At 43.7% G+C, this 26,938-nt stretch overlaps 1 protein-coding gene across 1 annotated transcript in view; it reads right to left on the bottom strand.

Moving 5' to 3' along the window:
• The window catches only part of CITED1 (Cbp/p300 interacting transactivator with Glu/Asp rich carboxy-terminal domain 1), a 41,105-nt gene extending 21,624 nt beyond the window's left edge, over positions 1-19,481 (bottom strand). Inside the window, exon 1 of the mRNA XM_040405096.1 lies at positions 19,354-19,481. Within this exon, the coding sequence (XP_040261030.1) occupies positions 19,354-19,411 (58 nt within the window). The 5' untranslated portion in view covers positions 19,412-19,481. The remainder of the gene's footprint in view (positions 1-19,353) is intronic.
• Between the last annotated feature and the right edge of the window lie 7,457 nt (positions 19,482-26,938).

The raw sequence follows: 26,938 nt of genomic DNA, 5'->3' as shown, positions 1-26,938 counted from the left end.
TCACACTTGCGTTGTTGGGATCCGGCATGCACTTCCGTTGCCGGAGGTGCCTGCCGGATCCGTAACAACGCAAGTGTACTGAAAGCATTTGAAGACGGAACCGTCTTCCAAATGCTTTCAGTGTTACTATGGCACCCAGGACGCTATTAAAGTCCTGGTTGCCATAGTAGGAGCGGGGAGCGGGGGAGCGGTATACTTACAGTCCGTGCGGCTCCCCGGGCGCTCCAGAATGACGTCAGAGCGCCCCATGCGCATGGATGACGTGATCCATGTGATCACGTGATCCATGCGCTTGGGGCGCCCTGACGTCACTCTGGAGCGCCCGGGGAGCCGCACGGACGGTAAGTATGCTGCTCCCCTGCTCCCCGCTACACTTACCATGGCTGTCAGGACTTTAGCGTCCCGGCAGCCATGGTAACTATTCAGAAAAAGCTAAACGTCGGGTCCGGCAATGCGCCGAAACGACGTTTAGCTTAAGGCCGGATCCGGATCAATGCCTTTCAATCGGCATTGATCCCGGATCCGGCCTTGCGGCAAGTCTTCAGGATTTTTGGCCGGAGCAAAAAGCGCAGCATGCTGCGGTATTTTCTCCGGCCAAAAAACGTTCCGTACCGGAACTGAAGACATCCTGATGCATCCTGAACGGATTACTCTCCATTCAGAATGCATTAGGATAATCCTGATCAGTATTCTTCCGGCATAGAGTCCCGACGACGGAACTCTATGCCGGAAGACAATAACGCAAGTGTGAAAGAGCCCTAAGAAATTTGTGAATTCCTGACCAAAACTGTGCTATCACTGGACAACTCCATATCATGTGAATCAAAGTTCCCCTTTCTGCGCCACATCTAGAGCATTGAGGAGTATCCAATTTACGCATGCAATGTAGCCTTACTGGAGTCAGGTATGTGCGATGCAGCCATTTAGCCTGTATTAATTGGTCCCTTGCACTGATTACCGAGTGCCTCCAAGTGTGCATTAGTTCTTTCTCGTGCCTATCCTCCAATTGCGGAGTATCCACCTTCCACCTAGCCAAAGATTTAGATAAGGGGGATGAGGCCTGCGACATCAGTTCCGCATAGAAGGAAGATACTTGTTTACACAACTCTCTCAATCTAGCAACCTTTTCAATGGAACTATATTCTAGCTTAATGGGATCCTTACCAAATTGTTTAGTACATGCATGTCTAAGTTGGAAGTATCTAAACAAACTAGATTTGGGGATCTGAAATTCTTCCCTGAAGTCTCTAAATGTCTTGAAGTTTCCCTCTACGTATAGTTGGGTAGAGTACTTCACCCCATGTCGCGGCCAGAACTCCAACTCCTGCAGCTTATACAATTCCTGTAGTCCTTGATTACACCACAACGGCGTCACCGGGGACAACTCCCCTCTGTCTTCCCCATTCTTGTTCACCCGTACAGTTTTCCTCCAAATAGTTAATACTGCCAACATATTGGAGGTAAGACATCTAACTGGGTATTTACCCTCCCTAAATATGAAGTTTGTTAAAGCTTCACATGACCCCAACAATGCAGCCTCCAGAACAGTCACTGGATTATTGGCGTCTGCTCTGATCCAACTGGCATTTGTCAGCTGCACTGCTTGGTCTAAATGGTACCTATCAGGGAGAGCCAAACCACCCCTGACATAAGACGCTTTCAGTGTATCTCTAGCAATTCTGGGCTGTGTATTGGGCCATAGGAAGGGAGTCAGTAATTTATCAATCGCCTCAAAATGGGATTTCTTTAAAAGCTCCGGCGCCGCCCTATACATATATAGTAATTTTGGTAACAAGGCCATTTTGAAGATATTTATCCCCCCCACCAGGGAAAGAGGAAGGGCTACCCAAGCCTTTAATTTTTGCATAATATATTCCATAGTCGGAAGCAGATTGAGAGAGGTGAACTGTTTAGGCTCTTTATGTACTATGACTCCCAAATATTTGAACTTATCAACCACTAAGAGTTTTGACCTTGCCGATACTCTTGTATTCTCGGTTTCATCCACCAAATACAACACCGATTTGGCCCAATAAATTTTAAGTCCTGAATACCACCCGTATTCATCTACCACTTCTAGGAGTGTATCTAGTGATTTCTCCGTATCTCCCAAATATACCAACATATCATCGGCGTAAAGTGATAATTTTTCTGTGATGCCCGCAATATTCCAACCCCCTATCCCTGGGCTGCTATTTATCAAAATAGATATTGGTTCCATCACCAGAGCGAAGAGTAACGGCGACAGTGGGCACCCTTGTCTGGTCCCTCTGCGTAAATGAAAGGGCCTGGATAACGTCCCGTTCACACGCACTCTCGCCGAGGGGTCCGCATCCAACAGATGCAGCCATTTCAAGAAGTTCTTTGGGAACCCAAACTTTGCTAATACTTCCCATAGAAATTTCCACTCAACATAATCAAATGCTTTTTCATTGTCTACAAGACCCTATCGCCCTATCTCCCACATTGTCATGTTGAACCTGCAGGTTGGTATAAAGTCTCCTGAGATTTATATCAGTTGACTTCCCAGGCATGAATCCGGACTGGTCTGGGCCCACCAAGGATAGAATAATCCCTGACAGACGCGATGCCAGGACCTTCGCCAGTATCTTAGCGTCTAGATTTATGAGGGAAATAGGCGATAGGAGCTACACTGTTCTGCTGGTCTCCCAGGCTTATGGATTACTACTATGATAGCTTCAGAGAACGATGGAGGTAACTTTGAGACTTCCAGCGAGTAGGTAAATAATTCACTCAATCTCTCACTAATTTTCTCCGCATATAACTTGTACCATTCTGCAGGAAACCCAGCTGGACCCGGGGTTTTATGTGGTGTCATGGAGCTTATGGCAGCCTGAATTTCTAAGGGTGTAATTGGAGAGTCCAGCATTCCCTTATCTGTCCTAGATAGTTTTGGAAACTTCAGCCTACCCAGATAACCCTGTATCTCTTCCGGAGTATACGCAAGAGTGGAAGAATATAAATTGGTGTAATATCTAGCAAATTGAGCACAAATCTCCTCAGGTCTATAGACCTCGGTCCCTGAGTCCATTTTTATCATTGCCACCACAGTCTGCGGATTCTCAGCCTTGGCCTAATATGCTAATGCCTTTCCGTTCTTATCTCCATCAGAGAATACTATCTGCCTTTGTGCAAGAAGTCTCTTCTGTGTATACTCCGTAAGATGTAGCTTATACTCCCTTTGAATGGCTAACCATTCCTCTTTACATTCCCTAGAGGGATCACTAATGAAAGCCTCCTCCGCCTCTGCCAGTCTGCTTTCTATCCCAGCCCGGGTGATTTGCAACTGCACCCTGTGCGTAGCTATAGCTGCTATATAAGCTCCCCTTAGAACTGCCTTACAGGCCTCCCATTCTGTTATCTGGTCAGTGGATCCCTCATTAGACTTCCAGTATTCCTCTAGCTTAGTGTTACAGAACGACTCTACTGGGATCACCTGCAGCCATACCGGATTTTCAATCTCCATACCATCTCTGTTTTGTCTCAAGCCACAGGAAAACCAATCTGTAAAGGGGCATAATCCGAGATAACCCGTGGCAGATATGTCACCCCCCGTACCAACGGTACAGCATCCTGACTCCCGAAAGCCAAATCAATGCATGACATACTATCCCCCCGAAGCCGCCTGACAGGAGAATTGCTTAAGGGACGGGTTCCTCCATCTCCAAATTTCTGTCTGATTGTGTGCCTGCGCCCAGTGAACTAGAGCTGCATTGTGTGCCTGCGCCCAGAGAACTAGAGCTGCATTGTGTCTATGTGAAGGTCTCAATCTATCAAGTTGGCTATCTAATACTGCATTAAAATCCCCATGTATTACAAATGGGGCCAGGGGCAGTAGCGCAACCTTCACCATGAGCTCGTCCAATAAGGTTCTGGCAAATGGTGGAGGCACATACAGTCCCACCACTATCAGAGGTTCACCTCTGACAAGTACATGCAGGATAATAAATCTACCATTCATATCTACCTGGACTTTGTTCAGCTGCCACGGTAAGGTTTTACTGATCAGGATTGAAACCCCCCTTGCATTGTTGGTATACGTCGCATGGTATGCCTGTCCCACCCATGGTCTCCGAAGAGACAGAATTTTCCGATCTTTAAGATGCGTTTCCTGCAAGATAAGAATGTCAGGAGCATGCACTTTGACATAGTTAAACACCAGTAATCATTTGATTTTACAGTTAAGTCCCCTCACATTCCAAGAGATTATTTTTATCATAGCCATACTCTCAGTTCGGTACTATATAATTCTTGACCAACATCTGCAGCGCTGCGGTGGCACACACACATCCATTCACACCTTTCTGAACATCCCATAATTATTCCCTTTGTCCCATCCTGCCCACACCCCCCCCAACCTGTCTGGGCCTCAGATCCCGAACTATTAATTAAACAAAGGCTAAGGGCGTGCTCCTAAGCCTCTAACACAACCCAACCAACTATGTTCACCATAGAATCCCGGCTAACGTTCCTTCTCGATGGTCCCCCCCCCAGACACCTTCAAAAGGGACCCCTAACTAGCGGCTAACACCACCTCTGGCTAAGTAGGTCTCCCCTCAACCCCAACCTAACCGCTAAACTATTGAAAAGCAATCCTGAACAGGAAAAATCCTTTTGTAGAAAGGACAATGTTCAAGAGGTAAAATAGAGAAGACCCCCCCTTTCTAAGAGAAAAGCTCTCCCTTTAGTAACATACCACCTCCCGCTCTTTTATGTACTCCCTGATACTACAATACAGAATAAGTGTATCACCTCCTGCATCCTTACCCTCCCCTTGCTATTTCTTCCCCCTCTTTTCAGTCAAAATAGACAAGGAGATAGAAAAAGGAACAATAAACTGAACCCAACAATTATATCGAACAGTTCTATTATAGTATTTCACCGCTGCTCCTCCCGTGATCGACGAGTATCCAGCCAATCCGAGGCCTCTTCCGGAGTCAGGAAAAACTTTATTCCTCCATCAACTTGGATCCGTAGCCTCTTAGGGTACAGTATGGCATATTTTATACCCAGTTCTCTGACCCGTGCTCTGACCTGGTTGAATTGCTTCCTCTTCTTCTGTACCTCAGTGGTGAAGTCGGGATAAAAGGAGATCCTTGTGTTTTCATAAGAGATAGTTCCTTTTTTCCTTGCTGCCGCCAGGATCTCGTCACGGTCTCTGTAATTTAGTACCTTGATAATGAACGGTCTCGGTGGTAGATGCAGTGGAGCCAAGTGTGTTTTATTCAGATTTTCTGCAAACGTCTCAGGCTCAACCCCTTCAACTCTTTCCGGCAGGCCCAATATACGGATATTGTTTCGCCTGTTTCTATTTTCTGCATCTTCAGCCCTCGCTTGCAGAGCTTTAACTTGCTGCAGCAGTGAAGAGGATAAGTCATTATGGCCTCTAACGGTGTCCTCCACCTCTCCCACTCTGCGTTCCACTTCCGTTGTTCGTGTTCTCATCTTTTCTATATCGTGGCGCAGAAAATTAATGTCGCTTTGAAGATGATCAATTTTCGCCGTTAAGGCAACTTGACAGGACGCTATTGCTGACATAATTTTGTCTGTTTGTGCCTGTTCCGACACTGTATTGCCCAAGGCCCCTTCCCCTTCGGTTTGGCTCATTTTGTCCATGAAGATTTTGTTTGGGGTCTGAGGAGGCACTAATTGTTTTTTACCCCCATATACCGGCCGACTGGAAGCTTGGGGAACCCGGCTGATACCCCTCTGCACAGAAGGGCGGCCTTCCAGGGGTCTGCAGATGAGTTGAGCCCCTAGTTAATCTCAGTTTGCACCACCTCACCAATATACAGTCCAGACTGTATGGGACACGCTGTGGTGACCGTTCAAAGCTGAACTATGCGCACTCAGATGGATGCGCCCAAGTAATGCAAATGACGGCTTATTATGTTTAGCTGAGTACACAAAAGCTGGGTATAGTTAGGTTGAGTACACCCCTGCTGAGTACGCCCAGGCCGAGTACACGGTTGTTGAGTATAGTGAGGCTGAATACACTGTTGTTGAGTATATTTAGGCTGAATACATGGCTGCTAAATATATTTAGGCTGAGTACATTTGACTGAATACACATGTGCTGGATACAGGACTGCTGAGTACATTCAGAATGCAGGCAGACTTGCTGGATACATGCAGGCTGAGTACAAGCTGACTGATTATATCAGAGCTGGGTTCATATGAGCTGAGTACATACAGTTCTATAGTTGTTATTACAGGGTGATCTGCTTTCCCCTCTTCAGCTTTAGAACGGCGCAAATGCAGCCACGTGGTTTCTCTGGAAAATGGCTGCTGGCGCTCACAGGGTACTGCCGCTCTGCCCTCCTTCTCCTGTCTGCTGCAGACCCGCACCGGGGGATCCCACTATAGCCTGCTCGTAGTCTTCCCCAACCGACTCACAACCAGTCAGTCTCTTCAGCAAGCCAATCGCAGCATGACAGTTTGTCCGCTGGCCGTGCGCTCCTCCTGCCTCCCTGCAATGGCCACTTCACATGTGAGCGTCTGCCCGCTGAATCAGCTCCTCTCCTGCCACGGTTGTCAGTGCAGAGCAGGGGATAATCCTCAGGAGGCTCTCCGGTGAGTGTAGAGGCAGTATTGAAGGACAAATTATAGGATGGGGAGTTCAGGATTAATCAGGATTGCGGGAGAGCTCTGTGCCGCACATCTTTACTCCATGCCGGTTAGGCCACGCCCCCCTCCTGAAATTTTCTTAGTCGCATCCCACAGCAAAAGCCATGGTCCACAGAGCACCCAAAGCATCAGAGGGATCTCATTGTTAAAAGGTATCAGTCAGGAGAAGGGTACAATAGAATTTCCAAGGCATTAGATACACCATGGAACACAGTGAAGACAGTCATGATCAAGTGGAGAAAATATGGCACAACAGTGACATTACTAAGAACTTGACGTCCCTCCAAATTTGATGAAAAGACGAGAAGAAAACTAGTCTGGGAGGCTACCAAGAGGCCTACAGCAACATTAAAGGAGCTGCAGGAATATCTGGCAAGTACTGGCTGTGTGGTACATGTGACAACAATCTCCCGTATTCTTCATATGTCTGGGCAATGGGGTAGAGTGGCAAGACAAAAGCCTTTTCTTACAAAGAAAAACATCCAAGCCAGGCTACATTTTGCAAAAACACATCTGAAGTCTCCCAAAAGCATGTGGGAAAAGGTGTTATGGTCTGATGAAACCAAGGTTGAACTTTTTGGCCATAATTCCAAAAGATATGTTTGGCGCCAAAAGAACACTGCACATCACCAAAACAACACTGCACATCACCAAAACAATACCATAATCACAGTGAAGCATGGTGGTGGCAGCATCATGCTTTGGGGCTGTTTTTCTTCAGCTGGAACTGGGGCCTTAGTTAAACTAGAGGGAATTATGAACACTTCCAAATACCAGTCAATTTTGGCACAAAATTTTCAGGCTTCTGCTAGAAAGCTGAACATGAAGAGGAACTTCATCTTTCAGCATGACAACGACCCAAAGCATACATCCAAATCAACAAAGGAATGGCTTCACCAGAAGATTAAAGTTTTGGAATTGCCCAGCCAGAGCCCAGACCTGAATCTGATAGAAAATCTGTGGGGTGATCTGAAGAGGGCTGTGCACAGGAGATGCCCTCGCAATCTGACAGATTTGGAGTGTTTTTGCACAGAAGAGTGGGCAAATCTTGCCAAGTCAAAATGTGCCATGCTGATAGACTCATACCCAAAAAGATTGAGTGCTGTAATAAAATCAAAAGGTGCTTCAACAAAGTATTAGTTTAAGGGTGTGCACACTTATGCAACCATATTATTATCCGGAGGAGCCGGAGCGTGTATGTAGCAGCCTGTGTCTTTATGAATGACACAAGGCTGCTGCATAGTATTTCCTGTGGAGCCCTTGCCTGTAATAGGGCTCCATAGGAAAGTAGTGAAATTATCATAGACTTCAATGCAAGTGCATTAGAGTCTATGATAATAGCAATCAGATAATTACATGTTATAAGTTCTCTTGGGGAACTATAAAAGTGTAAAAAAAAATAATAATAATAAAAAAAAGTTTAAAAAAATAAATAAATAAAAACATTAAAATTCAAATCACCCCCCTTTTCCTAAAATAAAAATAAAAGAACTATGCGAAAACACCCATAGTATAAAAATATAAAAATATATTCCCCATACGGCAAACAGCGAAACGGGGAAAAACGTTCAAATGGCCGATTCGCCGTTTTTGGTCGCTTCATTTTCTACCATTTTTTTTATAAAAAGTGATCAAAAAGTCATACACACCCCAGAATGGTATCAATGAAAAGTTCAGATTGCACCACAAAAAATGAGCCCCCATACAGCTCCGTACACATAATTACAAAAAGTTATAGGGATCAAAATAATAAAACAGATTTTTTTTCCCACTTTTACATTTTCTTATCACTATCAAAATGCAAGTTTTATCGTCGTAATTAAAAAACCCGTAAAACTGTGGTGGAATCGCTTTTTATTTTTGCAATTTCACCCCATTTGGAATTATTTTCCGCTACATCATATGCAATATTAAATGGTCGCGTTGGAAAGTACAACTTGTCCCGCAAAAAACAAGCCATCATGTGGCTATGTGAACAGACAAATAAAAAAGTTATGGCTCTGGGAAGGCAGGGAACTTAAAAAGAAAACACAAAAAATTAAATAAAAACTCTGGTCCTGAAAGGGTTAAAGGACCGGAGTTTAAGACAAGGAGCAAGAAACTAAGGTTTAATAGATTTTCCTTGTGCATTGTTTGCTTTATTCTAGCAAGTTATCCAATTAAAGTCAGGGGTCTAAATCTAAATTCATATTTACTGTTTTCTTTCTTTACTGTTCATCCCCATTTTAACATGTGCTCAATGGACAATTCTACTAATAATGTATGTGTGCTTTGAAGAGCCATTTGAGGCATTTGCAAAAGATTCAATTGGATAGATCTTGGATCTAAATGCACAGCTTGTAACATGCAGGAGCATTGCAAACCTGGAGAGAGGCTTAGATCTCACCAGTGGCGTAACTACCGGGGAAGCAGTTACTACCAGGTAGTGGAGTAACTACTGGGGAACCAAGGGGCCCGGCGCCCCGGCAGCGTGTGTGACAGTTTATTTTCAAGTTAGTTAAATATGATCGATTCTTGTTGTTCAGGGCCCCTTCACAGCAGCAGCGGCGGCGGACCTTACTGTCTTACTGTCTCCTGAAGTCTTCTGATGTGTCTGGGATTCGAACCCACAACCTTCATGTATCAGAGGCAAAGCATTTACCCACACAGCCATAAGGGCTGCATTGCAACTGATTGAAAAAATATGAGACTTCTACTGTTGTAGCTGGCTAAGTGTACATCTATACACATGAAAGCTGCCCCAACACACCCTGCACTGCTATATCTCTATATATGATAGATGCCCCAGCACACCTACATCTAATACACATGACAGCTGCACCAGCACACTTAGCTCTACTATATCTCTATATATGACAGCTGCCCCAGCAAACCCAGCTCTGCTACATCTATACACATGACAGCTGCCCAAACACACCCAGCTCTGCTACATCTATACACATGACAGCTGCCCCAGCACACTCAGCTTTGCTATATCTCTATATATATCTATCTACTGTATAGCAATACTTAGAGATATATAGATGTAGCAGAGCTGGGTGTGCTGGGGCAGCGGTCATATATAGAGATATAGTAGAGCTGAGTGTGCTAGTGCAGCTGTCATGTGTATTAGATGTAGCAGAGCTGGGTGTGCTGGGGCAGCTATCATATATAGAGATATAGGAGAGCTGAGTGTGTTGGGACAGCTGTCATATAGAGATATAGCAGTGCTGGGTGTGTTGGGGCAGCTGTCATGTGTATAGATGTACACTTAGCCAGCTATAACAGTAGAAGTCTCATATTTTTTTCAGTCATTGGCAAGGCAGCTCTTATGGTTGTATGGTTAAGTGCTTTGCCTTTGATACAGAAGTTCGTTGGTTCGAATCCCAGCAGAAACTTTTCTGAAATACAAGCACTGACTCCATATATGGACATACAGGGCGGGACACAGGAAGAGGCTGCATCGCATCGCTGACATGGAGGTAAGTAGAAGTGTTTATTTTATTAATTCCCGACTGTTACTGCCATGGGGGAGCGGGAGGCACTTGATACTGGCACATGGGGGGGAGGGGGGTGGGCACCTGATACTGGCACATGGGGGGGAGAGGGGGGTTGGCACCTAATACTGGCACATGGGGGGGGAGAGGCACTTGATACTGGCACTTTTTTGGGGGGGGGGGGGAGATGGCACTATAATACTGGGACATGGGGGGGAGGAGAGAGGCACTTGATACTGGCACGTGGGAGGGGAGGTTTGGCACTTGATACTGGCATGTGGGAGGGTGGGTTTGGCACTTGATACTGGCACGTGGGAGGGGGGTTTAGCACTATGATACTGGCACATGGGGGGAGAGAGGTACTTGATACTGGCACTTTTTTGGGGGGGAGATGGCACTATGATACTGGGACATGGGGGGGAAGAGAGAGGCACTTGGTACTGGCACATGCGGGGGGAGAGAGGCACTTGATACTGGCACGTGGGGGGGGGTTGGCAATATGATACTGGCACATGGGGGGGGGGGGAGAGGCACTTGATACTGCCACTTTTTTGGGGGGGGAGATGGCACTATGATACTGGGACATGGGGGGGGAAGAGAGAGGCACCTGATACTGGCACATGGGGGAGGGGGGTTGGCACCTGATACTGGCACGTGGGAGGGGGGGTTTGGCACTTGATACTGGCACGTGGGAGGGGGGTTTGGCACTATGATACTGGCACATGGGAGGAGGCACTTGATACTGGCACTTTTTGGGGGGGGGGGGGGGCACTATGATACTGGGACATGGGGGGGAAGAGAGGCACTTGATACTGGCACGTGGGGGGGTTGGCACTTGATACTGGCACATGGGTGGGTTTGGCACTATGATACTGGCACATGGGGGGGGGGAAGAGGCACTTGATACTGCCACTTTTTTTTGGGGGGAGATGGCACTATGATACTGGGACATGGGGGGAAGAGAGAGGCACTTGATACTGGCACATGGGGGGTTTGGCACTATGATACTGGCACATGGGGGGTGGGAAGGAGAGAGGCATTTGATACTGGCACATTGGGGGGGGAGATGACACTATGATACTGGGACATGGGGGAGGAGAGAGGCACTTGATACTGGCACATAATGGGGGGGCATCTATGGGGACACTTACTGGCACATTATTGGGGGGCATTATGGGGGACACTAGGCCGGCAGCCTATCAGAGGCCGGACACTGAGGGGCATCTACTGGGGCACTATATATGGGGCATTTTATACTGGTACATTATGGAGGGCACTAGCAGGAAGGGGGGAGAGGAGCACTATGGGGGAATTTACTGGGGGCACTATATAGGGGTATTTTATACTGGGACATTATGGGGGCACTATGGGGACATTAGCTCAACTGGGGGCATTACAAGGGGGTATTTTTGCACTGTCACATTATAAGGAGAATTATTTCTACTGGGGGGGCATTATGGTGGGCTTTATTACTCCCCCATGGTATGACCCCCTAGTGACAGCACCAGCCTCTCCCTGCTCTGCTATCCCTCTGCCCCTTCTCCAAATCCTTATTATGAAATCTTTCTCATTAGGATAAAGTACAACATCAGCTCCACCGAGCAACTGCCCTGGGGGGGAAATGGTTAGATGGCTGGAGGAGCTTTTAAACTAGGAGGGATGGGGGTCATATAAATAAGGGGGTAGATAGTGTAGATAGAGAGTAGGATATAGGAGGGGACAGTTGAGACTGAATGTGAGAAAATAAATAGTAATTTAAAACGTATGTTCACAAATGCCAGAAGTTTAGGAAGCAAAATGGGGGAGCTAGAGGCTATGGTACTAGAAGAACACATAGATGTAGTTGGTGTGGCTGAGACATGGTTGGACTTTTCGCATGACTGGGCTGTTAATATCGAGGGTTTTACACTATTTAGGAAAGACAGGGCCAATAGAAAAGGTGGTGGTGTGTGCCTATATGTGAGGAGAGATCTGAAGGCGAGTGTGAAAGAGGCAATTGTGGGTGCGGATGGTGAGGATGTTAAAACCTTATGGGTGGAATTACCAAGAGAGATAAACACTGAAAAAATAATACTTGGTGTAATCTATAGACCCCCTAACATCACAGAGGAGATAGAAATTCAACTGTATAACCAAATAGAGCGGACTGCACAGGCGGGTACAGTGGTCATAATGGGAGATTTTTAACTTTCCAGATATTGACTTGGGTCATAGTTCTGACTCAACTGCAAACAGGAGAAGATTCCTCAATTTGCTACAGGACCACTTTATGGACCAATTTGTAGATCACACTGGGGGCCATGCTCTGTTGGATCTGGTAATTTCTAATGATGCAGAGCTTGTTGAAAATGTTATTGTTCGAGAAACACTAGGTAATAGTGATCACAATATAATCATATTCCTCCTGAACTATAAAAAGCAAACTCTGGCAGGGAGAGCAAAACATTAAAAGGGGTTGTCTAGCTTCAGCAAATAGCATTTATTATTTAAAGAAAGTTAATATACATTATACACTGTTCGTTTCCATGGTTATGACCACCCTGTAATCCAGAAGTGGTGGCCATGCTTGCACGCTATAGGAAAAAGCAGTGGCCTACGCCCACTCCCATGGACCCAGCCACCAGAAAGGCTGGCGCTTTTTCCTATAATGTGCTAGCACGACCACCACTGATGGATTTGCAGGGTGGTCATAAACATCAAAATAAGCTTTGTATAATGTGATGACAAACTTGAACAGTGTAATTAAAAGCAGAGATGTTACCTTGCCAACAAAAGTTCGTATGGTCGAAACCATGGTTTTTCCTGTAGTAATGTATGGTTGTGAGAGCTGGACCATAAGGAAGGCTGAGCGTAGAAGAATAGATGCCTTCGAACTGTGTTGCTCGAGAAGACTTCTGAGAGTTCCATGGACTGCAAAAAGATCCAATCAATCAATCCTTGAAAAAATTAACCCTGATTGTTCATTGGAAGGAGCAATACTGAAGCTGAAATACTTTGGACACATAATGAGAATGCAGGAGTCATTGGAGAAGACCCTGATGCTGGGAAAGATCGAAGGCAAAAGGAGAAGGGGACAGCAGAGAATGAGATGGCTGGACAATATCATGGAAGCAACAAACATGATCTTAGGCAAGCTTCGAGAGACAGTGGAAGATAGAGGGGCCTGGCGTGCTGTGGTCCATGGGGTTGCAAAGAGTCGAGCACGACTGAATTGCGACTGAACAACAACAATGTTATGGAAGAATGAGTCCAAACAGCAAAGGAAGGAATATGCATAATAACAATACATTAGTAAATGGCTTGTATTAACTTCCTCTACATAATAAATGCATATTTGCAATATGCATTTGCTGAAGCGAGACAACCCCTTTAATTTTACAAAGGCCAATTTCCCTGGGTTAAGGGGGGTATTTCAGGTCATAGACTGGGAGCAGATACTGTCACATAATAATACAGAGGATAAATGGGAGAGCTTTAAATCCACATTAAGTAATTACACTACAAAATGTATTCCTTTAGGTAACAAGTATAAATGGCTAAAACAACCCCCCCCCCATGCCTTACAGCTACTGTAAAAAGGGCAATAAATGGCAAAAAAGGCCTTTAATTTTTTTTAAATCTGATGAGTCAGCTAGAAAAGCTAGATTCTAAGAGGTTGAGGAGTTACCAGAGAGGTAACTTATTAGGCCAGAGTAAACCAGCACAGGATTATAGTGAAACTCGTTGACCTCCAGAAATATATAAGGAATCTCACACTACTCAGATATTTTTTCCATGGAGAGCAATAATAAACAGAGATGAAAGTCGTAGCGAAGTACTCCCACTGGCACCCGACATTCAGGCCTGAAGAATCGATCCAAGTTTTTGCCGAACCCATAGTAAAGGCCACTACCTGCAGACTTTCGGTGAATTTCACCACCTTATTTTACTTCCGATTGCTTTCAATTTTAACACCTTGAAAAACTAGCAGAAAGTCAGAAATATCAAGACAAATCTCACATGCAAGGAGCAGCAGGCCATCAAGAGCCTACGTGAGAATACTAATATTGTTCTTTGCCCAACCAACAAAGGAGGCGGGATTGTAGATTTCGTAGACTACCAAAAGGAGGCCTTCGATATTCTCCAACATCCTAAATATTACAATTGTTTTGGATCCCTTCCCTGCCTCTAGCAACCTTGCACATTATATAGACACATTTCTCCAGAAACATGTAATCAACTTACCTAGTTATCCGAGGGACTCCAGACAGCTTTTTAATGACCTATCCAGAATTCCACAGAAAGGTTTCCTGCTTGCCATCTTGGATGTCTCTTCACTATATTCTAATATAGGACAAGAGCTGGAAGTGGCATGTGTGAAGAAATACTTGGAAGGGAATGAAGATATTTCAATCACACATAAGGAGTTTATGATTAAAAGATTAGAGTTTATATTAAAGAACAATTATTTCACTAATGGAGAGTATAACTTCTATCAGTGCCACTGGACTGCCATGGGCAGTACGATGGCACTGGCTTAAGCCAATTTGTTTATGGGTCAATTTTCAGAAACTTATATTGAGAAAAACAGCATATTTAAAGAGAAAATGATCCTATATAAGAGGTATATTGACAATTTGTTCTTTGTCTGGGGAGGTGATTTGGAGTCCATAATCGATTAAATCAGAACACTCCAAAAAAAAGTCAACAGTAACAGCTACTTGCATTTCACTAGTATACAGTTTACCAATATACAGCTTAGTCATTTCAGAAGAATCCAAAACAATTGTACAAGAGATGATACGTTTTTTAGAACAAGCAAGCCTCCTGAAAAAAGGCTATCCACAAAGCCTCATTGAGGATGCATACAAAAAAGCCAGTCTGCTCAATCAAACAAAATGTTTACAACCAAGCACTCCGAAAATAGAAACCTCAGAAGAAGATTACAAGAAAAGGAGTTTCATCACCACCTACTCCAACTCCTATCATCAAGATCCTATGGAAACACTGGAAGATACTTCTTATGGATCCCCATTTAGGCAAGATACTTCCCCCTCTCCCTAATATCATGTTAGAAGGGCACCCTCTATAAAAAAATATCTTGGCCCCAAGTAGATTGAGAACTAGCACAAGAGGAAAAGAACCATCACGTGAAGAATTTAGGGGCAGTTACTGTTGAGGTGCTGCAAGATGTTTCTGCTGTACCATCATTGCATACCAGACCACTGAATTTAGATCTAAACACCAGAGAAAGGTTCACAATTAAGTACACTCTCACCTGCAAAACAGATTTTGTCACATACCTCATAGAATGTGGCTATGGCTTTCAGTATATGGGCCGTACAACATAGGAATTGCATTTACGGCTCAACAAGCAGCGGTCCAATGTAAAGAAAAAATCCCTCCAACATAGCCTAAGCAAACATTGCATTGTAAAGCCTCATTCACACGTCCGTGCTCAAATCCGTGAGCAGGTGGTCAGTGATGCATCCGTGAAGCTGTCCGTGAAGGATCCGTGTTTCACTGACACTGAACAGCGGAAAAATAATTTTCAAAGCATCTCTTCCTAATGATCCGTCAAACACGGATGCAACACGGATGGCATCCGTGTTTTTCACGGACCCATAGACTATAATGGGCGTGATGGATCCATGAACACGGACAAAATAGAGCATGCATCCGTGCTGAAAACACAGACCGTGCTAAAACACTGATGTCTGAATATACACGTTAAAATCAATGGGGACGTGTGCTGTCCGTGGAGAACACGTACAGCACACGTCCCTGGAACACTGACGTGTGAATGAGCCTTAAGGCACGCAGGGAAATGTAACCTCTCCAAAATCACGTCAATAGATTATATTCTACAAAGTGAAACAGCCGGCACTCCTTTCCTATTCGCACGCGGTGCACGTGTCCAGGGTCGGCGTCCCACAATCACATGGAAGAAAAAGACCGGCACTCGCAGGATTAGATGAAAAAAGCTTCTATTTTTATTGCCACATGGAGGACAACAAGTGACACGTTTCGACTCTACAAATCGAGTCTTTGTCAAACAGTTTATAGATTATATTCAGTACTCACCACAGATTTGAAGTATTGAAGAAGAGGGAAATCTATTGGATTTATAAATGTCATACTATCAACCTGGATGACCTAAATAAAATTACAGAAACCATTGTTGAAGATTACCATTATAGTTATACTTTACGTTTTTTTTTTAGGTAACATCCATTTAGCTCAATACTTGCTCACTTATAACATCAACTAATCTGATTTTATTATACCAGTTAGGGTGTACTAATCAGTTTAATCAATACTAATCAGGAATCCATTTATTTATTACATTTTATCCTATTTAATCTATTGCTATTTACACCAGGTTTTAATCTCAATTTTATATTCTTATAGTTTTACAAAATTTCCTAATCAAACTAGTTTGGTAATTACCCAATTCTATAATTATTTTTATTTTTATTATCTAGTACATCTTTTGGATTATAGTCTATTTCTTTGAGCATGTAATTGTAACCCATGCCCCACAACCAGGGTCTTTGTCAATGAACATAGTCAGCTGTCAAACAGCGTCAGTTTTAGGCACGAATTTGCATTGGTTTTATCTGTTCCATCCGTTTTCTACACTGTCTATACGGTCACTGTATATAATTGCATTGTGTAATACTGTTGAGGGGGCCCTGACAAAATCTTTTAGACCTCCTCCTCCTGGATGGGCCCTTCTGGGTCAGGGCCCCAAAGCAGCCGCTTCCCCTATAGCTACGCCCCTGCCTGAAACATGTTATTTGCCAATAAAGGCAACTTAACTTACCTCCTTGTCCCACGGAACCTCCATGAACACAAGTAGCACTGATTCTCTGTTACCTTTTCCTCAGATTTTTTAGGAGTAGTATAGTTATATATATATAGCAGTTATAACAGAATGTTAAAAAGAGGACAGAAGAGAAAGGTTAAATATTGTAGTACATTTAGTACAAAGATTGTTGAACCACTTGATAAAACTATCAATTTTCCAGAGGTAGAAGACTAGATTAAGTATATTGCCATCTTTGTGTGTGGCAGAGAAAAAGAGTTGTAAGAGTCCAAGATTGGAGGTTATAGAAAGAGAGCGAGAGGCAGAAGAAGAGATCGTTTTAATAGGGATGTTAAAATCACCCATAATAAGGTGTATCATCCACCAGGCTCACCCCACAACAACCACTCACAGGGGAAATAGGCAGAAGAGTTCAATGGTGTGCACTTCAAAAGAGGAGAATGTGAATATGGATACAGGGGGAGTGACCCGAAATGTTCTTTGTAGAGAAAGTAGTATGTCTGTCGTCAGGTCAGGTGATATGGGAAAAATATAGCTCACAAGATCAACATCAGATTAATTGGCAAAAAAATTACACAAATTGACCTTTCTTTGGATTAGCTCAGAACTGCATTTTAGTTTTCAGTCAGGGCATGGAAACTGCTTGGGCTGCAATGAGATTGTTAGCATCTCCTGACAAGCTCCATTGGGGAATATATTTCAGGCTCCAGAGCAGTCAGAATATACCCAACATTGGTAGAAAACATATATAAATCTGTTTGTGTCACTTTTTACCAATACAAATGACTGTGTTGGTGAAAGGGTTCCATAACTGGCATAACTGAATGAAAACAAGCGTGCTCAATATGAACTTTATATATATATATATATATATATATATATATATATATGTTACTAAATATTAGGCCTCCACTATATGAAAATCAGTATCAATTTGCACTTTGTATTTGTGTACAGTGCACTTGTAAGGTATAAGTTCTATATGCTACAGAGGCTTGCATATGGATTCAATGTCTTAATTGTCTTTAAAAGAGGAAAACGGGCAGCTCTATGGCATGCAATGGAGGTTTTCTTTCATACAGTTGCATATACAATACACTGAAACAATCACACACAGCTCACCTGTTGGCATACTGTGGAGTCTATGAACATGTAGAGAGGAAATTAGAGTATCCAGTTCAAATAAAAGCTTTATTATACCCATAAAAAAATCCAGTACAGGTATTTAGCACACATCTTACTCTTTTTGGCCAAACAATTCGCCCTTACTCATAGCTAAAGGTGTGAATGAACCCTAACAATTTAAACGCAAACTAATGAGAGCAAGCAGGTAAAATCCCACGGCCGGACTCACCAGGTGAAAAAAACAGCGCGCATTGCAAACTGGCTATTAAGTGTGAATATAAAGTGTGTGTGTATACAACATAAAAAATCTGTTAATAAACAAACATCATAAATACACATTATGAAGGGTTGTGGAACCGCGCTGCTCTGGACCGTGTCTCCCGATAAAAGTGGATGGCATAGGGTGAGCCCCTTTTCCCAGCACCCAAAGGATCCAATCCTCCACAGATCTCCTCTTCTAAGGGTTCATATGGGATAGGCAGAATAGTGAAGCACCCTTTGCAATCTTTTGTTAAAAGGTTTTATTATACTCACAAGAGTTGGTAGAGTTGGTAGACAAAAAGCATGTAATACAAATATCAGAACGTCAGGTTCCAGCGCAAGTAATTGTCCGTGTTGGGACACAGGACTGACTTTTCTTTTTTGCAATTTATCATAAATACACACAAGAATAAATATATGTGAGGGAGACAATCCTCATCAGGAGCTCCCTCTAAGGCCACATAATGCAATCTGATCAGTAACGCATGTGTGGGCATAGAGTGAGCTGCATTCTCCTACACATGTATTTATTCAGTGTAAACGTATGCTTTTTTATTTAATGGTTTACGGCGATTTAATCTGTTTGGCTAAAGATGGTGTTGGGTCATATTCACACCTTTAGCTCCAAGTAAGTGCGAACTGTTTGCCCATGCCGCGTAATCTGTGTGCTATGTACTTGTACTGGATCTTTAATCTTTACACATGCTGGAATTTCCTCTCTACAAGTGGCATATGGCGTTGTCTGCAGAAGTACAACATCACATAGGATAGTATTACAGCACTAGAACGCTTGTCTGCTACAGTGTGGTCCTCATCTGCAGATGTAAGAGCTGCAATTAGTCTATATATGCAGCACTTGGATAAGAGATATATTCCTGGGTACATATAGTATACATGACAGACTATGACAAAGTGTTAGTGTGTCCTGTGCACTCGGGCACCTAAAACTGGAGCCTTTTATTACCATCGTAAGGATTAATATTGCTTTGTGTCCCCAAAGGACATGAGCTGGTAGCATGAGTTAATGTAACTTACCTTGCTGTACTGAAGCGGATGAAAGCTTGATCCCCAAGAAGAATATAAGGCTAAGCATGTGAAGTTGTTTATGTGATTAAGAAAGCATTTCCTTTCATTGTCACAGTAAGCATCTGCCAAAGTATCAGATGGATATTCTCAAACTATCCTGTACATTATCCTGTAGAGGTGAGCGAAGTCAGAACAGGGAATGAGCGCCTTCAATATAAGAGCAAGGCTGCCCTACCTTACTAATCATACCGGCAGGAGTGACCGCCGTGTGTCATGTCTGTGGATGGGGAAGGACAGAGAAAGACTAATTGGTTACTGCTACTTTGTTTAGAGAAAAATGCAGCTGGGGTGTAGCTGCCCCCGTTGTCCCAATTCTCCAGGGTCCCAGAACAAAGGGGATATTGTCTGAGGTTAATTAAAAATAGAGAGCTTTTGTAGGTTATTTCTCTAGGTCAGCAAGAAATGAAGTAGCTTTTACTTATTTTTCTGCCAACAGCAATATTATCCTGGCTCTGAGAACAGAGTTTATATTCAGGATAAGAGAACAGACAGCCGAAGCGCTGGCCTCAGAGATGCATTAGCACTCCTTTATCTCGAGTCCCTGTTTTGTCTCATAGTTTTTTCTTCAAAGGATGGGACTGGACTGACGCAAAGGGTAGAAGGAATCGATATACCATATTATTATTATTATTATTATTATTAAAGCACCATTCATTCCATGGCGCTGTACATATGAAAAGGCGTATACATAAAAAAGTACAATAAGCACGAACAAGGCAAGCTAGATACTGATGCAGGAGAGAGGCCCCTGCCCACGAGGGCTTACAATCTGCAAGGCATAAGAAAATTTTTATAAATTACTCCTGCAGGAAAATCAGGCACCATGAGACTCTGTGTGTTGCAGGCTCACACAGGAGCTAGACAAATGGGTTGCAAGGTAAATCGAAACTCTGGTTATATGTATAGGTTGTGGTTGGAACACAACTTGCAGCCTTAATGCGGTTTTTCAAAAATTAAGTTATTTTACCGGAATACCCCTTTAAAGATGTGATAAATTTATGAAGAAGCACATGCCTCATCATAAATTAGGTGCATTTTCGGGAGCCTGTGTGTCTAAACTGATATCTACACCAGTCCATAGCTGGCATTCATTTCAGCCATCATTTACACCTTCTTTTTGGAAAGGGCGAGGGCAGTGTAGAAAAGCTAGTTGTGCCTAGATTTAGGAGCAGTGTCATCATAGAAATTGCAAATCCAGGGTTTGCGACAGAAACAGAAAACTGGCATAGGCAGATACATTCTCCTACTGGATTCCAGAATGTGAAACCTACTGGGTACTATTAGTGCATCCACTATTTCAATGAAAGGAAAACTTACCCATTGAAGCATAGATAGAATGGTATAAAACATATTTAAATTTAAAGGCTATGAATATCTTATTTTACTGAATCCATGTTTTTGGCTGTATTTTGTCCATCCAGTTTGGCCTGTTATCCTGCAAGTTGATCCAGAGAAAGGCAAAAAAACAACCCTGTGAGGCAGTAGCCAATTTTCCTCACTTTAGGGGAAAAAATTCCTTCCCGACTCCAATCAGAATAACTCCCTGGATCAAGAACCCATCTCTAGTAGCTATAGCCTGTAATATTATTACACTCCAGAAATACTGTACATCCAGGCCCCTCTTGAACTCTTTCAGTGAACTCACCCTCACCTTCTCAGGCAGAGAGTTTCATAGTCTCACTGCTCTTACCGTAAAGAATCCTCTTCTATGTTGGTGTACAAATCTTCTTTGCTCTAGACCAGTGGTGCCCAACCATTTTTCGTCTGAGGGCTGCACTAGACTTGGGCCGGAACTTTCGCGGGCCGGAACCAGGTAGCTTTGCCAGAAAGAAATGCAAACACTGTGAGGGGGCACGAGTGAGCATTACTACTGTGAAGAGGGCACATATCTTGGCATTATTACTGTGAGGGGGCACATATCTGGGCATAACTACTGTCAGGGGGCCTGTGTGAGCATTAAGTCTGTGAAGAGGGCACATATCTTGGCATTATTACTGTGAGGAGGCATGTGATGTATACATGTGTGCAATGTATCTAGTAAAGTATGTGATGATCACACACTGCACTACATACATTACACACATGTATACATCACATACTGCGCTGTCACCTTCTTCTGCAGGTCTACCTTGATGTCTGGTCTTTAGGCTTCAGTCAGATCCTCCACCGCCATGCTTGCGCCGTGTGCCCGACACCACCAGGAGCTGGCCCCTCCTCCTTTCATCTCCCGCCGGCTTCCCCTACAGCAGGGCGCTCTATCGCTCCAGTGCCCGCCCAATCTTACCAATCAGGGGCGTAGCTAGAAATGACTGGACCCCATAGCAAAAAAATGTATGGGCCCCCCCTCCCAGAGCTCCCACCCCAACATCCCCACACTCCTCCCTAGATCCCACTCAGTGTCATCCACAGATTACCCCCCTCAGTGTCATCCACAGATACACCCACCCTCAGTGTCATCCACAGATATCCCCCCACCCTCAGTGTCATCCACAAATATCCCCCCCACCCAGAGCCGCTTCCTAGCTAATTTATTCACTGCACTTGCCTTGCCTCTGTGAAATTGAAGAGAAGCCCCGTAATCTCGCACAGGCGCACTGGCAGAGGCCAGGAAGACGGTGCATGCGCACTTCAATGCCTCTGCCAGTGCGCCTGTGCGGGATTATGGTGCTTCTCTTCAATTTCACAGAGGCAAGTGCAGTGAATAAATTAGCTAGGAGGCGGAGCTGGGCGGGGAGATTGCAGGCACAGGCAGCATCGCTTTGCTGCCTGTGTCGTTCGCAGCGCGCCCTGCGCTGATAAAGTCCGGTCACTGCGCATGACACGGCTTCGTGGGCCGTATTTGGCCCGCAGGCCATAGTTTGGGCATCACTGCTCTAGACGCAGAGGATGTCCCCTCGTCACAGTCACAGTCCTGGGGATAAATAGATGATGGGAGAGATGTCTGTACTGACCCCCAATATATTTATATATAGTTATTAGATCTCCCCTCAGTCGTCTTTTTTCTGAAGTGAATAACCCTAATTTTGATAATCTTTCAGGGTACTGTAATCCACCCATTCCAGTTATTACTTTAGTTGTCCTCCTCTGAACCCTCTCCAGCTCTGCTATGTCTATCTTGTTCACAGGAGCCCAGAACTGTACACAGTACCCCATGTGTGGTCTGACTAGTCATTTGTAAAGTGGCAAGACTATGTTCTCATCACGGCCATCTATGCCCCTTTTGATACAACCCATTATCTTATTGGCCTTGGCAGCAGCTGCCTGACACTGGTTTCTACAGTTTAGTTTTCAGTTCACTAAAATTACTAGGTCCTTTTCTAAAGGCAACCATAGGATTTAAAGATCTGAAAACTCTTCAGTGTAAGTAATGTTCACCATTTCATCTGAAAACAATACACAACTGGTGTCCTTTTACAGTAACCCAACTGTAAAGCGAGAGAGGTAGATTAGCCATTGTGGTCTGTAGACCCCCACCAGTTATTTGAACAGGGAGCCTATAAAACGAGAGGCGGGCCAGGCATGCACCCGGCTGCCCCATTCATTTCTATGGGAGTTCCAGAAATAAGCAATCGCTGTACTCGTACTTGTCTGTCTCCAGAACTGCCATAGAAATGAATGGAGCAGCTGTGCGCATGCCTGACCAGCTGTTGAATTTAGGCGCTCCACTGGGTCCATGTTCTTGTGATCTCCTACCAGTGGTACCTCCACCGACCTAATATCTATCCCCATCCTGTGAAGAGTGAAAAATCCCTTTACATAACCGGAATTCCCCTTTAAGTTTATATTTACAAATAAGGGGTCACTCAGCAATGCATGCCACTGACATGTGTAATATACTCATTAGGGATGAGCGTAGCAAGCTTCGGATGCTACATCTGAAGTCACTTTGTTCAAAACGTCGGATTAATGCTGTACGGAGATCTGTCTCCATACAGTATTAAAATGTATGGGCTCCGTTGAGCCAAAGTCAAGTATTCGCGAAGTTGCGTGAGACTTTGTTGAATAACTGGTGGTTTAATTTGAAACTTGGAACGAAACTCTGCTTAGGTTCTGACTGGTACCTTGGATCCGAAGCCAAGTTCAGTTCCAAGTTTTAAAGTGGTTTTCTACTTTAAAGATCAACTACCAAAGTTATTCTGAGTTTTGAACGAAGCGACTTTGGATGTAGCATGCAAAGCTCACCTCACTCATCACTAATCCTCCAGCACCAGCTATAGCATGGATTACTGCAGTTTGTGTTTTTGTGCAATGCTTCTTTGAATATATATAGCAGTGTGTTTAAAACAACTGAGAAAAAGCTAATTTCTCATAATAGCATTTATTTCCATATACACAAAGTCACTGGGAGCACTGCACATTCAATTCCAAATTAAAACATGAACAAAATATCAAATTTTAAAATGAAAATAATGAAAAAGGAATAATTAGCTGTTAAAAAAATAGCAGTGTTTGCATTTTCAGTTACAAACTGGATTATTTCCACTATAAGATGCTATACAGGGTGATTTGGACCATCGCCATCATGGGTATATGCATATATTTATGATCCTTATATGTTCTTACTTTTGACCTTATTGTTAAGGCTACTTTCACACTAGCGTTCAGGGCTCCGCTTGTGAGCTCCGTTTGAAGGGTCTCACAAGCGGCCCCGAACGCATCCGTACTGCCCCAATGCATTCTGAGTGGATGCGGATCCGCTCAGAATGCATCAGTCTGGCAGCGTTCAGCCTCCGCTCCGCTCAGCAAGCGGACACCCGAACGCTGCTTGCAGCGTTCGGGTGTCCGCCTGGCCGTGCGGAGGCAAATGGATCCGTCCAGACTTACAATGTAAGTCAATGGGGACGGATCCGTTTGAAGTTGACACAATATGGCTCAATTTTAAAACGGATCCGTCCCCCATTGACTTTCAATGTAAAGTCTGGACGGATCCGTCTGAACTACTTTCACACTTAGAATTTTTTCTAAACTATAATGCAGACGGATCCGTTCTGAACGGATCCAAACGTCTGCATTATAGGAGCGGATCCGTCTGTGCAAACACCAGACGGATCCGCTCTGAACGCAAGTGTGAAAGTAGCCTTACTCATGCAGCTGCATTGTATTTTGTCCTATGAGCACTACTTCTACAGTGCCTTGCAAAAGTATTCACCCCCCTTGACTTTTTTGTATTTTGGTACATTACAGCCTTAAGTTCAATGTTTTGTTAATCTGAAATTTTATGTGATGGATCAGAACACAATAGTCTAAGTTGGTGAAGTGAAATCAGAAAAATATATAAATAAAACTATTGTTTAGAAATAGAAAACAGAAAATTGGCATGTGCGTATGTATTCACCCCTTCTGTTAGGAAGCCCATAAAAAGCTCTGGTGCAACCAATTACCTTCAAAAGTCACATAATTAGTGAAATGATGTCACCTATGTGCAATCTAAGTGTCACATGATCGGTTATTACATACACACACCTTTTTTGAAAGGCCCCAGAGGCTGCAACACCTAAGCAAGAGGCATCACTAACCAAACACTGTCATGAAGACCAAGGAACTCTCCAAACAAGTAAGGGACAATGTTGCTGAGAAGTACAAGTCAGGGTTATGTTATAAAAAAAGATATCCATTTCTTTGATGATCCCCAGGAGCACCATCAAATCTATCATAACCAAATGGAAAGAACATGGCACAACAGCAAACCTGCCAAGAGACGGCCGCCCACCAAAACTCACGGACCGGGCAAGGAGGGCATTAATCAGAGAGGCAGCAAAGAGACCTAAGGTAACCCTGGAGGAGCTGCAGAATTCCACAGCAGAGACTGGAGTATCTCTACATAGGACGACAATAAGCCGTACGCTCCATAGAGTTGGGCTTTATGGCAGAGTGGCCAGAAGAAAGCCATTACTTTCAGATAAAAACAAAAAGGCACGTTTTGAGTTTGCGAAAAAGCATGTGGGAGACTCCCAAAATGTATAGAGGAAGGTGCTGTGGTCTGATGAGACTAAAATTCAACTTTTAAGCCAAAGAAAACGCTATGTCTGGCGCAAACCCAACACATCACGCAAAGAACACCATCCCCACAGTGAAACATGGTGGTGGCAGCATCACGCTGTGGGGATGTTTTTCAGCAGCCGGGACTGGGAAACTGGTCAGAGTTGAGGGAAAGATGGATGGTGCTAAATACAGGGATATTCTTGAGCAAAACCTGTACCACTCTGTGCGTGATTTGAGGCTAGGACGGAGGTTCACCTTCCAGCAGGACAATGACCCCAAACACACTGATAAAGCAACACTTGAGTGGTTTAAGAGGAAACATGTAAATGTGTTGGAATGGCCTAGTCAAAGCCCAGATCTCAATCCAATAGAAAAATCTATGGTTGCTGTTCACAAGCGCAAACCATCCAACTTGAAGGAGCTGGAGCAGTTTTGCAAGGAGGAATGGGCAAAAATCCCAGTGGTAAGATGTGGGAAGCTCATAGAGACTTATACAAAGCGACTTGGAGCAGTGATTGCCGCAAAAGGTGGCTCTACAAAGTATTGACTTTGGGGGGGGGGAATAGTTATGCACATTGACTTATTCTGTTATTTTGTCCTATTTGCTTCACAAAAAATAAATAAAATATTCAAAGTTGTGGTCATGTTCTGTAAATTAAATGATGCAAATCCTCAAATGATCCATGTTAATTCCAGGTTGTGAGGCACCAAAATACGAAAAAAGTCAAGGGGGGGTAAATACTTTTGCAAGGCACTGTATATTGTATTGCTTTACGGCTCATGGCTATTGGACTACAATATATCCAGTCTGTGTGCATGTTAGGTAATGCAATTGTATATACTGCTGATTTCTAGTAAGTGTATTATACTCTATATTGATTATATGCTCACAGACGGACTGGTTTGAGTCTGCTTATTTATTATATATGTTTGGTAGCTGCTTGAGTAAGAATGTATTATGTATTATCATTCGATTTCTACTATTTGGGATACATAATGATATAGTTGATCAGATATACCTTTGTTAATACATTGGCCTAGTCCATTTACCCTGTATTGGCTCTGTTTCTGTAGCAGTTCTATGGGGCTTTGTTTTATCTGGCCTCAATATCAGTTTTGTAATATTTAATAAATGATATATTTTTATTATATTAAACATTTCCCCTTTAACTACCTAACTGTTTTGACAGAGTCCAGCTCCAGCAGTGGGAAAAGTAGCTAAGTGGGGGGGCTACTTTAGATGCTGCTATCTTTCACTTTCAGCTGCATTCACAGCATCCCGATTTTTATCAGTGATATTTTCCCCTGTACTGAACATATTGCTGTCATTCTGGTATTGTCCGAAAGCCTAGAATGCATCTTTCGAAGCTGCTACCATTCAGGAGATAGCAGCATTGGGCTGGGCATAACATTTTCAATAGATGGTTCCGCAAAAACGGAACGGATACAGAAGACATACGGATGCATTTTCATATGTGTTCCGTTTTTTTTGCGGACCCATTGACTTGAATGGAGCCAAGCACCGTGATTTGTGGACAAGAATAGGACATGT

The sequence above is a fragment of the Bufo bufo genome, chromosome 8, assembly GCF_905171765.1.
Source record: "Bufo bufo chromosome 8, aBufBuf1.1, whole genome shotgun sequence".
NCBI classification, from domain to species: domain Eukaryota; kingdom Metazoa; phylum Chordata; class Amphibia; order Anura; family Bufonidae; genus Bufo; species Bufo bufo.
This window is presented reverse-complemented; position numbering and strand designations above follow the sequence as displayed.